At 36.2% G+C, this 15,410-nt stretch overlaps 1 protein-coding gene across 5 annotated transcripts in view; it reads right to left on the bottom strand.

Moving 5' to 3' along the window:
• The window catches only part of LOC115444216 (semaphorin-1A), a 352,349-nt gene extending 341,947 nt beyond the window's left edge, over nt 1-10,402 (bottom strand). For all 5 annotated transcript variants that reach the window (XM_037439219.1, XM_037439220.1, XM_037439222.1 and 2 more), the window contains exon 1: nt 10,221-10,402. In XM_037439219.1, the coding sequence (XP_037295116.1) occupies nt 10,221-10,317 (97 nt within the window). In that variant the 5' untranslated portion in view covers nt 10,318-10,402. The remainder of the gene's footprint in view (nt 1-10,220) is intronic.
• Nucleotides 10,403-15,410: the final 5,008 nt, after the last annotated feature.

Below are 15,410 nucleotides of genomic sequence, written 5' to 3'. Positions count from 1 at the left end.
AAAACAATACAATCAATGATATTTAAAGAACCAAGTTAATTCGTAAATAAACAATTATTAAATAATTTGTTTGAACTACAATTCATCAAAATAGTAACATTTTCTTGGTTGGTCAAAGAATTATTTTCTATACTAAAAATAAGAAACTTATATATTCCTTATTCAATACATGAATCTTTTATGTATATTATTGGCTAATAATTAGAATCCAATATGATTCGATTATCGATTTTTTTTATCGATTGAAAGCCATCACTGCGGCTAGGAAACATTATTTCTGGCAACGGCGGGACGTCGTCGGTCGCATTACCGATATAGAGTAATCGATACTAGACCCGATATACTTGATAATACTGCGTCCCTGCTCCGCTACCTGCGAAATATATCCGTTTCTACACATATATATACTCGAATATACTTTATTTTTTTGGCGTATATCTCCATCATGCACCTATAATAATTAAATATTTATTATAATGTAAATGCTGGCTCGTTGGTGTAGTTGTAATGCGTACGCGGTCGAGTACTACTACCGCGTTACAAGTTCGAATCGCGAGTTGGGCCGAAAAGAGCAAAAAAAATAGGGGCAATGTCAAAAAATAATCACGGCGAAAAGTGGGTGCACCTGTTACGCCTCTGTCTACCGCTTTGGAATGAAGGCGTAATTGTGTATAATATGCAATTGTATAATCAGTATGTTGCCTATATGGCTATGCGAAAAATTATAAAAAGCGGCCTAATATGCAAGATTAATCATTCATTTCAGATCTCACTTTCACACATGTAATGAGCAAATTTGCAAATCCACTAGACCTTTAACATCTACTTATATATTAATGCATTCTCTCTCGCTAACGTACATTCAGTCAATAAAAATATTGCGCATTCAACTTGCTCTAACATCTGAGCTTTTGAACCTTACATAAAATATTAAAACGTTTGCCACAAGCAAAGAATATTCCAGTGCTAAATCAAAGTAAAATTCAACGAAGAAAAATATATTATTAAAAATAGTTCAATGAGAGACGAAGATGGTTATCGACGTTAACCCTTCGGTCAGTGAACCTAGCTCAAGTTCAAGTGTAAAAGGGACGCACAGTTATTTTTAGGATAAATGCTGTACGACTAATGTTTCCTGCCGCGTTTGATTGGCTGTTGGCCGTTGCGAAAATAACTGTAAAGGACAAATCTAGCGCCGGGTGGTTTAAACATAATAGTCAACATGAGATTGCCCTTGCTAAAGAAAGAGAAAGAAGAACAATTTACTATCGTGGTATCTAAAAAAAGAATGTGTATAACATATTCCATGTCCCAACTGCGACAACTAGGCGAACATTTCAGTATAAGCTGACAACCAAAATAGTTGCCAGAATTATAGCGACGTGCCTTTGGATGCATACTGGCTGATCCCGGAATGTATGTCATCAAAGTCTCATCAGAAAGAGCCATAACAGTGGATTTCGCAGTGTGGTTGCTGTCGAGTCGGGTACAAAATATTCTGCAAATTTTGGCAAAAAAAACTGTACAAACCATTTTGGTGTTGGAGAGTATGCACATGAAGTTTTTTAAAGCTGGACAAACGAAACTAAAACGTACAAAAACGCGATGCATGGAACTGTGTACATTTTATAATTCACTATTGTGTGTCACTGGCAACGCACAAAACATTTGAACGCGCGTTGTCAGCGCGTTTAAAATACATCATCTGCACAGGCCATTAGTTATTCAAGGCACGCTTTTTTTCTGGTATCGTAACACGTACGAACAATTCACTGACGGAAACGATAAAGTCAAATACCTTACTAAGACCCCTTTGACGTTAAGGAGAATATTTTCATAGGAAATTAGCCGGCGGTTTTCTTTGATATAAAGTTCTCAGATATTAATTTGAGTAACACTTGTATCGATTCGCAGGTGATATTAAATAAAAAAAAAGTCGTTTTAGTTGAACAAAATAGTGTAAAAATAGAACACAAAATAGTACATTCCAAAACTCACCTGATTCTACATATTCAAATGACATATTAAATTTTTTTTTCCTATAATTACTCTATAAATACCATAAATTGATTGGATTTATAATCATTAATAACTTTCGTATGCCGACGTATGAATCCGTATGGCGACATGTGCGATTCACCCTTAGCCGCTACATTTCCATTGTTGGCGGGACACATTGTGCAAGAACCACCTGGCTCATTAACGTGGCTTGGAACACGCACCAAATAACATTGAACCCTCCATATATTACGTCTGGTAATATTATTTTATATTGAAGTTATTAATACAAGGTAGGTTTAGGAATGTTAAGATATTCTTAAATATTTATTTTCTTGTAACAAATCGACCATTTTATAACTTTTTATAAGTTAAGTTTCTACAGGTCATGAATTCTAAGTTATAGTAGTTACTGTAAGAATTGTTAAGAAATAAGTTCACAAAATGTGATCAACAAATGTTGCAAGCGGTACCCAACTAGAAGCTTAACAAACACTCCCGAGTAACCGTTGTAAAAGTGGCCAACTTTTAAGCAGTCACAAAATTCCACGATCCACTCGCACGGCCTTACATCGCTTGTGATTTAACAAGAATTCTCAGCTCAGGTGTCTTTGTAAAATGGTCGCCGAACACGTTTCACTTGCCTACTGACTCACGTCACTGGCCCATTTCTTACAACCCATTGACTTCGTCCCATTCATTGGTGCCTTTCAAACGAGGGGTTTATACGCGCCTCGCTGCAAATGAGGACGAATATGAAGATTTATTGCTGATGCCGGTATTGTTACGTGAACATTGTTAAGACTTTTTAATAAGCGCCATTTACGAGCAATAAAAAAGTTATGTGCAATAAGTACTTGGTTTTTGTTAATTAACGCAAACGAGGGGATGAGAATGAGGGTTGTTAATTTCTAGTACCAAAATGGATTGAACTCCCTGCCGTGCGTGTTCATGATTGGCTTCTTTAATCCCGGTTTAAACTGCATCACAATAGACTAGACACACGCGGGCCTATTCTGCGAAAAAAACACACGCTTCCTTCCCCTATTGAGGATTTCGACAAATATTTTTATTACTGAACCAATGTTTGCGTTGCCCTCGTCAGCAAGGGTTGGATAAAACCACCATTCATCCGCCATATTTCTTTGATTCCGATTCTAGCCCATTTTTCATGCGAACATGAATAGAACACCTGGCGCGATCGATTGCGAAACGTTCTATCCCCGTTTGCTATGAATATCTAATTAAATACGTAGGGAAAAGATATTATGCGCCTTCAATTAACGTGAGAAAGTGTTAATTTGATTGTACTCCAGTATAAACTAGAGACGTCACGCCCGTCGAGTGTTTCCATCTAATCCGAATTACAAAGAAAACTTCCAAAGTTGAAAACTCAATTTTTGATATAAAATAATTTCAAAGCCATCCTCGGTAAAGATGTTTTTATTCTATTTCGTCAAGTGGTAGACAATTTTAAAATATACTTGAAGCAGTCGTTATAAGACTCGCTAAAAGTTTTTCAATATAACAATTTCACTTGACTTTTATTTATACTGATATCATACAAGCGCTCTTAAAGTTTCGAAATTTACATAACGTTTGCAATGAATTATTGTAAAGAGCATCTCAAAGACGACTACAATGTTAATCCAAATAGAAAGAATTCAAAACAGAAACATCCTAACGAGCTTGAGCGAGTCCCTAAAAAATTAATCGCCGTGACCAAAAATAAAAACAAAGATACGGCAAATCCCACCCTGTCCGAAGACAATACCGCGTCGTCATAAAATGCCTCTCCCGCCAGGAGGCGCCACATCTGGCCCCCCGCGCCCCGCGCCTCACACCCGCCACCGCGTCCGCACTCCGCCACAGCCGCGACGCACGTGCGTGCTACTTGTCTCCTTTCAGGACCACTTTAACCGAAACAATACCTTATTACGCGCCCTTAAAAACCATTTCACTTTGAAAGCACCTCAAAGATGCTGCACAATCTATTAGTCACCGTATCGCGATACCATTAAACACATTTTGATGTAGCCCGGCGGCCGCATTCCTCCCGATTCACAGCGATTGTTGCCGATATATATTTGAACTCTTGTACCTTTTTTGATTAGCGGTTACGAAGCCGGTATTTATATTAAACGGGTTGTCTCAATAAACCACGTAACATTGATTAATCGGTTTAGGCGAGATTCTCCATTCATCTATTTCGTTTTGCATGTTTCGTATAAAAATGAATGTATGGTAAAAACAATGCCGCGTGGGGGAGCAAACAGTTACACTTTACAACCACTATAGGTTACGAATTTGTACAAATAATTATTTACAACTTAAGATGATATGTTAAACTTTTTATATTAATGATTGAGACAGTATTGACGTAACAAAAGATTAACAAATTTACTTAAATAAAAAATTCTGCATACGTCAAGCAACTGATGCATAATGGCTTCCACAATATTTAGCTCGTACTAATCAACTAACGATCACTAGTAACAAAAAATATGAGCAAACACGGCATCGAACAGCTGTCCCATCTATACCAATGCACAGAAATTCCAATCCTATACAAATTTTATTAAATTTAACGGTTTGTACCTTCGGAACATTATGCACTCCAACGTAATACTGCCGCGTACAGTCTGACGAATGACCCAATAAATACGCATTGAGCAGGCGACACGCACCGACCAATCCAGATATAAAAGCATTATCTTGTTAAGTAATTTATTACATTTCCACCTTGTACAGTTATTTTATGGCACTTAAGGTTTTCATAATAACGTTTAAAGTTAGGGTAAATATTCTTCGGCACCTGTTTTAACCTTACTTCATAAATCATGGTTTTTAAGTTTGCGTTATCGTCTCAAGTGGGATTTATTTGTACAGCGTTCGTGCTGTGAATGTTATTTCCGTTTTTAGTGTTTCTCCTCTGAGTAAGTGGTAGATTACTTTGAAATAACCATTTTTAAATTTACCGTTCCTGATGCATGTCCTTTTATCAAAATCCTTTAAAGAAAGTTGTATAATAGCATTACATATCTTTGCAGTTAAGACAGGGCCCTCGAGGTTTCTTAATTTTTTCCATTTGATTTAAGTAATACAATAGCATTACATATCTTTGAGGCTTATACATGGCACTCAGTGCTTTTTTATTTAGTTAAAGATGAGACTTTTATTTGTAAGGACTTTATGTTTACATAAATTCTACTAATTAACGACTCTGAACTCATAAAATTCTATTGGCTAGAAACTTTTAAATTTAAAGACAATGACTCATTGGCTAGAAACTTTTAAGGGCAATGATTTTCACTTATTAATACGAATATTATTACAATAAACTTGACTATAAGACTAAGGTAATTCAGAAGCAATGAATTCAACAAACGCGTTTTAATTATGTTAAAGGGTTTTTAGTTACTGACCTAAGCTAAGCCAGTGACTCAGAGAGTGATTCACGATTTCCTCTTGCATCCAGTTGGTCGTTTCACCGGCTGCCCACACAACCGGTCTAGACACAACCTAAAACTGGAATGAATGCATTTCACTGCACGTTTTCTTCGTATAATTTTGATTCATATATTATTCTTTTAAAATATACCTCGAAGACGTATAGTCTTACTTATAAATTTGTTTTAGCGTTAAGAGGTGGTTAAGAATTGCTTAAATAGCTGTCAAAATCATCACGAGTTTCCTATTTTAAACCTTATTAAGAGGCAAGATGGCGGGTTTTGACTGAGCTGATCGAGTAAATTTGTGTTTTAACTAAGCATAGCTACGCGAATTTTTTATAAGTACGACTGATAATTTAAAACTGAACTAGAATTCTTGTATGCATTTTATTGCGTGTTTTCTTTGTGTTTTTAATAATTTTATTTTTATATGTGGTTATGTTATAATACTACTTTTGAAAATACCGATGTAGTATTGTAATTCTGTTTTCGAAAATTATGTGTGTGTGGTCTCTACTTATGCGTGATATCACGTATGGCCGTATTATATCCATTACTGTCTTTAGTAACTTTTACACATGTGTCATACAAACCAATATAGAATTGTATTTAACCACTATAGGTAATTACAGACATTAAAAGTACTATATATTTACACAGTTAGAAACCTAAATTAAAATCTCCTTAACCATAAACACGTTAAGATCAAAACACAATCACGATCGAACATTTTCAAAATTTTACGTAAATGAAATAATGTATTTTCCTCAGTCATATAGAGAATAAGTTTGGGATTAATATAGCCAACGTTACGCAACGGAACATCGGCGACGTAAATTACGCTGTAATGTGGCAAGGCCTCTGGGCACAGGAATAATGAAACATTTAAATGTTAAGCCAAAATTAATGTAACATAGTTGAAGACTGATTATATTATTAAAAAATATTATATTGTTCGTACGGCGATAGCCTAGTTGGCTATGGAACGGCCGAGACGAATGTCTGCAGGTTCAAATCCCAGGGGATCACACCTCTGACTTTTCTAAAAAAATAAAATATGTGTGTATTCTTTGTGAATTATCGCTTGCTTTAACGGTGAAGGAAAACATCATGAGGAACCTGCATACCTCAGAAATTCTCTACTAGGAATTTTCGAGGGTGTGTGAAGTCTAACAACCCGCACTAGGCCAGCGTGGTGGACAAAGCCTATTCCCTCTCAGTAGTAGTGAAGGTCCGTGCCCAACATTGGAACAGTATATAATACAGGGCTGATATTAATATTATATTATTTTATTATCATTAGATGAGACGTGTATTTGTAAAGAATATCTACTTTACGATTGTTTATGTTAGCTCTACCGACTGATTTGAACTATCTCAATCTTATCGCTTATACACTTTTCAAGTTAAAACGTATGGTCTACACGTACCCGTTGTAAATTAATACTGTAATTTTAACTTTTAAAAGGCAATCATGTCTAAGTGACAATCAATAAATGAAATGTTTAGTAGAGCGATGTAAGGTTTTGATTTTAATAATAAAATTCATATTAATTAAATTATTAACTAGATAAAAAATATATAATCTGATTATATAAACATTGTCTTAGACATACAAAAGCTATATATAACATGATTCCAGTTTTCATTTCTTTTTGAATGGGGAATATACATACTTACATTTCACAACGGATAATTACAACTGCTACCAAAAATGTGATTTATTTGTATAATAACTCCATTATATAAAGTTCGTAATTGACATTAAATTCACATATTACAAAACTCACAACTCTCTCAAAACAACAAATTCAAAGCTAATACGAACAAGTTATAAGAAAACTTTAGTTGGATTCACTGACACACTTCGTGGGTAATACCAGTTAGTAACGAGAGTGCAGTAACACTTACCACAAATTGGGTTAGCAAGGTTCCAACCACTTATCTTAAAACAACCACTAACACTGTTATCCGAGTGTGGTGTTATGTACCATATATATGACCCCATAACTTTAATGTATAACTGAGAGATAGTGGCTATCGCTATATTAGAACTAGTGGTCGTCGTATGTTTGGAATATACATATATTTTACTTTTCTACACACTTCTATATGAAGTTTATGGTAAAGATCATTCTTCTGTGCGCATGCTTACAAACGGGTACAAAGTTATTTTCACGTATTAAAATATTAGAATGATAAATGTATTTGAATGCGATTGTGTAGTTTGTAAATTATTTATAAATACTTTTTGTGAAGGTATTTCGATGTAAACGTTCCATTTAACGGATTTAGAGATCAGAAAAGAAAACTAAGACCACGTCCTGGATTATACGCACTATTTTCATTCCTATAACGAGATTTTTATTTCGGGGTAAGTCATTACGCGGTTGAAGCGGCAAGCAATAGTAAATTATATTTTTTAGATTGCAAGATTTAATGTCAATTGTGTTGAAAATACGAACAAAAGTGTTTTCTAGTTGCTATGCGCAAAACAAAGCATACAGTTTGACGTATTTGAAATATTTACTGTTCATGCGACTGAATGACGACTGAGTAATATATAAAGAATTTATGAAATTTAGGTAATCGATACCTCGTACTCGAGGTTCAATGCCATTTCGTTTATATCTCGCGAAACCACAATTTGCAAGCATTTTTTGTGTTCCAATAATTATACATAGTAACCAGTGTCTCAATGGACAATTGAGACCGAAGTTTAAGAATTATTTTCAAAAGGCAAACGACAACACTTTAACACATAATTTCTAAGGATGTTCATATTTTTTACGAATACGAGACGCCATAACCAAAGCAACTTTCTCGGCTCGTTGTAAAAATAGCGTCTTATTAGATAGAGAAAATTGCGCTGATCTTTATAAGAGTATAGTACTTATTTAAAAGGATTAAACGTAAAATATATTATATCGCTCGTATATAATATAAGAGTGAAAACAATATTATATCTAATACAATCTCTAAATCGAACAAATCGTCTGTGTAAAATTAATGCGGGTAATCTTGAATGTTATTTGTAGTGCAAGTTCAACGTCTTTTAGCTCTCGATAAAAATACACGCCATTAGGATTAAGTACACATCGACTTAGTTAAAGAAAATCTTTCAAAAACCTTATGCTTATTTTAATGTCTTTAATGCACGCCTTTTATCTTCGATAGAGTATGAGAGACGCAACTAACGCCTTCTTTCAGCTTTTTTCGTATTATCGGTAGGGGCGACAATATTACTATATCCGATACAAAGTCGAATACTAAGGATTCAGATTTTTTTTAATTTTTAAACGAAAATGTACACAGTTTTTGGTTTAGGTTACAAAAATCGAACCAAGAATCCTATGGTTTACGGCCCTAGTGCGCTCCCTCTGTACCAATGTTAGTCAAAACATACATCGTGCTTTGTATATATCAAACGGAGGTCGTGATAAGCCGCAAGCCGCAACCCCGCTGACCCTTCCAATTTCGATTGAAGGATCATGTTTCCAGAAGTGTTGACTCTCAGCGAGTCTACATCAAACACGAGCCACTCCAACTGTTGCATTCTAATTAACGCACTCTACCGCCTTGCAACTATTCGCCGTTATCTACGCGAAACATTTAAAAGCTTTAGATTACCAGTCGTGAAGCGACTCCATCATTCCTACGCATTAACAAAAAGCAATACAACTAAAACAATAGCCGGATGCGAGACAGGATATGCGTCGGGCACATTCGCGTCTCGTGTGACGTCACCCGTTTCCATTTCGGGCCCGTTCATTAATCAATCAAAAGCGTTTTCAGACAGTGAAAGCATAAATGCGGAGTGCAGACAAAGTTTCATCCGCTACGTTAAACATCGTGCGGATCTCTAATCCGAGCGTAACATTGCAAAACGCAGAACAAACTGCTTCGCTTTGTGTTGCACTAATGAGAGCCACGTGGCCGTGTCCCCCGCATTGCAGGCGGCACAATAAAACAATGAAGCCAGTTGTGCACACTGGCTTTATTCCTGCAGGACTAACTGTGGATCGCGTGACTGTGCCTCGTTATGGGCGTACCGCAAGGCTCGCTACTACATTTCTGTTTATTCTATTTAGAATGTGAATGTCGGCGAACGTCACCGAAACCGATACCGGTTTTGTGTTTCCTTTTGATGCATTCCGTACGCCGGTCGCGAAAAAACTTCACTCATAACATTTACGTTCCGCAATTTTTGGGTGTGAATAATCGATTATGACATCGTTACTACAACTTTAACTGCAGAAAAACACTACTCATTCAACTTTACGTCTTTGTCATTTATTAGTAAACTTAGTTGAACTCACTTTTTTATCTACTTCTAACTTTGTGAAGCACTTGAAAATAAAAACACGCGATAGCGCACGAGCGCACGTGTCTCTGCCGTAGTTTCCGAAAGTTCCGTTCGGTTTTACACAGAGTCACAACAAGTCCGTCTCGTGCTTCAAGTGAATCTTATCTTTCCTAAAGATCGTTATTCAGATGTAATAAAGCCGTGGTTCGTTTAATGATCGTTATCAAACAGTTGGCATCCGCTTTGAAGATGTGACACTTCTGACACAAACACGAGAACTTTTGAATGGAGTGTTTGTTCGCGCGTTGTCGTCAAACAAAACAACATAAACATTGAACGGGCACTGGGAGCGTGGCACGCACGACTTCGTGCCGCTGTCAAAATATGTGTCCGAGGGTTATTTGGAGTATTTTCAAACAGAGTTGAGTAACACAAACACTTTTGTGGTGCAACGTGGGACTCACCTAATTGTGCGAAGACCTTGGGCCTGACGTTCTCCTGCCAGGCGGCGGCGGCGGCGGCGACCAGTGCCGCCAGCAGGGCACAGCGCAGCACGAGCATGGCACTAATCACAAGTCGACATCACTTGAAGAGCACTCGCGGCGCGCGGCTCAGCGCAACATAGGCGGGCGGGGCGCGCGGCGGCCGGCGGCGGACTGACGGGCCGGGGCCCGGGGGCGGTCGGGGGCCGCGCCTGCGCTGCCGGCGCCCCGCGGTCTCGCATGCGTGGGGCTGCGGAGTGCGGACCTCGCACGTGACGCAGCCCTCCTCGCCCCCTGCGGCCGGCACCCTCCCGGCACCCGACCGACACCCGACTTGACACCCGACTCGACCCTGCGACGTCATAATCGTGTTAAAAAAAGCGCCTGCATATCCTAATGAACGCCGACACTAAACCTGCAATTAAACTCGACAGGGCGCCGCCCGAGGCGACCGCGCTTTGTTTATAAACGTTTTCGGTATATTAAAAATTCGTTAGGCGCCGTGACGGGGGCGTGAGCGCTCCTCCGCTTCGGCTGAAGGTCGCAATTATAGTTCCTGCGAACGTGATTGAGGGATCAAATGCATTGCGAAACGTCTTATTACACGAGGTCTCCCCATCCGGAGAGTTCAACTGACACTGCTAATTGATCAGCGTACAATGTTTCTAATTAATTGAATAGCTGTGCTCTAGTTTAATAATATCCTAATACATTTATAAAAGCAGCAAAATACATCGATGCTTACAGCAGTTGCGACGAGAACAAAAACTTGTCCAAACTCTACTTTTACGTTCACGCGAACAAGGTTCCAACTAGCGTAACACAAAAATACGAATGCAACTTTATCTTAATAAAAACTTTGCACAACAATAGGGTGCCGTGCTGTATGCTCATTATTATTAATTGACCAAAGTCGCTCCCCAATAATATTATTTGAACGTTTAGGACTATGTCTAACTAAATCTGGTTCGGTTTAATGTACAAGCAAGATGCATTGTGCTAGGCCCGTGTGAAAATCAATAAAATAAACATTTATTGTGCATGACTCCTCCGTCGCGAGCTCTGGACGCATTCATGTGGATGTGGAACTTAATGTTTTGTGCCAAATAAATATGCGTTTCCATATTTATTGACAAAGTCATAAATTCAAGTTAGATTTCCTTTGAACATAAACATTTACTATTTTGCCAACATTGTTCAGTTCGGTTGAGTTCCCGGGTAAACATCGATTAAGGTCACCATCTAAACTCTAAATAGACCCTAGATATGACAGGTCGTAAACCTAACTCAAAGTCAGACCGAAATTACAGGTCGTTAAAAAACATGCCAAAACACTAAACCAAATAATCGCAAACCGAGTAAGCAGAGACCTTTATAATATGTTTGACGATGTTTCTGATTTAACCAGCTCTGTTTATAATTAGATACAAGCTAGAGTCTACATTGTTTTATAATTTTTGGACATTTAATAGATCATCGCTTTAAGAAACTATGAAAAAATATCCAACTTCAAACCCTAACCAATAAAAATCTAACCCTCTACCATTCCCTACATCTTCCCTAACAAAAACAAAGCACACTCGCATAGAAGTTTAATAAAATCGTTAAGAACACTAACTTCTTAACTCGAACCTTAAACTACATTAGAATAAGACTTATAAAATAAGTTAGCTATTCTGAAGTTCTGAAACTCAATACAAAGCATAGTAGACACACGTTGAGCAGTCCTTTCCGCATAATAATCCAATTAGAACAGAATATAAACGTGTAACAAGAGTCCGTAGTGGCGAAATGATACAATATTTAAGGATTTTAATGTTCTCAGTAGAAATTTGCCTTTGGTTATTGCTCTTGCTAATTTCTCCACATACGTACCGCAAAAGTTCTTGGATGTGAATATTTAGAGCTGTTAGACGCTTCCCGCGTTAATTAACAGATGCTTGGTTTATATTTGCTTATTCCATTTTCGTAACGTTTGGTTTTGAATACTTTATATTGGTTCGGAACTGACAATATTTTGATGACTTGGTTGCTAATTTGAGCTATTAGGTAAGTTTTGAAACCTGATGAGTCCGGAAGTGGCTGATCCAATTTCAAACTATATAATTTATAACATTTATTAATCCCAGACCTATATGATACATTAAGTATAGAAATATTACGCGTATAATTTTGTATGTTTGTTTTAGGGCAAATATCTCTAAATAAATTTGTATGGATTTAACACAAAGCCCTAGATTATAGAGGTTACTTTTACCCCTAAAAATGTACTGATTTCGTTTTGTATATTTTACAAAATTTACCCCAAATTAGATATAATGTTACACAACTATGAAACAATATTACAAAGCATAACTGATTCATTCAACGAATTCCTTATTCATTGATACCACAGGAACAAATATTTGAATTGTTAATACAAGCTTTGGGTTTAAGATGCTGTTGTACAATACTTAACATCTCCCTACAGTTGCCACTTTAGAGGATCATTTTAGAATGCTGTTTGAATTTTGACATTAAAACAATATAATATTTCATACTTTCGGAGATAGGAGTTGATAATAAACAAATACTTATTAAAAAACACCTTTATAGTGATGATTTGATAACATATAAATTCACATGGTAATTTTAATAAATGGATCAAAATTATTTTACGAATTTTGCATGATTTTTCTGTTTATACTAAATAACTTTTGCTTGTGGATCTGTCTGCGTGAAAAAGATTTTCTGGGATAAATACTTTCTCGGGATAAAAAGTAGCTTATAGAACTAAGGAGTAATGTAGCTTACTATTAGTGAAAAAAAATCGAAATCAGTTTAGCAGTTCATGCGATTGGCGCGAAACAAACAAACTCTTCAGACTATATAAGTATAGAGTAAACTGGCCGTTCATCATAACTAATATTAGTATACTTTGCAACACTTAATCATAACGCTTAATAAAGAAATATTACCATTTGTAGCAACAAAGCCCCTATCCAAGTCAAATTTCAACAAATTAAAATGTTTCCGGCGTATAATCTAAGAGAATTCAACAAGATCTTATAAGATTCTATTTTAAACGTAGATAAATAATCTTTAACTTTCCAAGTTTCCGATAGAAATCAAATTGGAATCAGAACTAACTAGATGTAGCCATCTGTTACATCGACTGTGGAGAAAAGGCGGTACAGGCGAGGCAAAAACTCCAAATTATACTTAAACTAGCGACCCGCCCCGGCTTCGCACGGGTGCAATGCTGACTATTTAATGGATGTTATTATTATACATATAAACGTTCCTCTTGAATCACTCTATCTATTAATAAAAACCGCATCAAAATCCGTTGCGTAGTTTTAAAGATTTAAGCACACATAGGGACAGAGAAAGCGACTTTGTTTTATAATATGTAGTGATATAGATATTAGATATATAAAATAATGTTTAAGTATTTTAATTACTATTAATCCAGTCTTGTATTAATGCTTTAGTACTACAGGGTTAAGTTTAGGATCTAGCAGAGGCGAAAGATGAAATTTTCCGAAAACCCAACATAACTTATATTTTTATTTTATTTTATTGATTTGGGAAAATAACATTGTTACAATAAAATATAACTTAACAGTGTAACTTAATATAAATTAAATGAGCTAATGTAACAACCACAGCAATTTCCATGTATTATGTAAAGAATATTATAAATACATATTATAACCGTAACTATGTTTAAAAGGTACTAATATGCATAAATACGGTCTGTACATTGTTATAATGATAATTAGATTTTACACAAGTTTCAAACGAAAGCCAGCAGGAATATAGTTATATGGACCTTTCACCAGTGGGCCTAGTGTACCCTGGCCTAATGCGGGTAACTTCGAGTACTGGTGTATTAATTACCAGGTGCAGGTGGATGGCTATACTGCCATGCTAAGCGAAAAAGCGGTATGTCAGGGAAACCTTTTTTCGAGATAATCGAAGTTTTGTTAATATAGTTTTAAAGTTTTGTATATAAAACTGAGATAGAGAAACTCTTTTAAGGTTTTTTATTAAGTTCTAAACAAGATACCGTTAATTAGGTTAGTTCATTGGATGGGTATTTCTTAAACTATCTTACGACATAAGAAACAAGTTTTTTTTTAGATCCCGCTTAAGCAGCCAGCTTAGCACGGCAGTATATGTCAGGTGCAAAAACATAATTAAAACGTGACCTCAATCCTAACACTTTCCTTTATGCCTTTATAGATAATATCATTTGAATATGAAACGCTCAGAATAAAAATATTAACAAGACATCAATACGCCGACACAATTCCGCATTACACATAACACGACATCTTACCCAGAAATCGTATCACACATGCTTTCTATACATATTTTGGAATATATCTTGAAAAAGTATGTATTGAACAGCAATGTGCGAGTGCAATTGGCCCCGATACATATGCTAATTTCGAATGTTCGAGAGCCAATTTATTCGGTAAAAAAGAAAGAAAAACCTCTAACACGTTCTCTAGCGTTATCGAATGGAACTAAAACTGGTCGAATCTTTTAAACTGAATACGTACAAGCTCTACAAACAATTTGGCGTAGGAATACTGACTTCATGCGGAATTGATCTTCTGCTATGTGGTTTCTGGTAATAGAACAGCAGGCTCTGGATATGTTTTGTGCCAAATTGTCAGTTACTGGCTTCCAAATGTCGTCCTCCTTGGTCAGTATATAGTTTTAGCTTTTTATTAAGATATGACGCCATAATTCTAGCTATCATGTACGAAGCAAAGTCTCTCGTTAGTCAAACTGTACTCAATCAAGAACATAATACCGAAAAAATTGAATTAGAATTGTAAAAATCTACCAGACATTACACGGAAGACAACCAACCTCGGTTACCTTATGGCATAGCATAATTCCTGTGTGCGTTTCGGAAGCTTTCTCTAAATATCTGTGAATGATTTCTCAATTTAAAACTATGAAATATGACTCAAAATATGACAATAAAACAGGATGCATCATTCTATACTTCGAGTAGCAAATTTTCATTTACCTCCGAAATTTTTAGATCATATAAAATAACCGTTATTTGCCGCCAAAAATCTAACCTAAAAACATCATTTTGTCCGTGATGACACCTATTACGTAAACATTGCTTTTTCTCTGAGAACAAATAATTGCGTTATACAACACTAA

The sequence above is a fragment of the Manduca sexta genome, chromosome 16, assembly GCF_014839805.1.
Source record: "Manduca sexta isolate Smith_Timp_Sample1 chromosome 16, JHU_Msex_v1.0, whole genome shotgun sequence".
NCBI lineage: Eukaryota > Metazoa > Arthropoda > Insecta > Lepidoptera > Sphingidae > Manduca > Manduca sexta.
The sequence above is the reverse complement of the archived record's forward strand: the minus strand, read 5'-3'. Positions and strand labels throughout refer to the sequence as shown.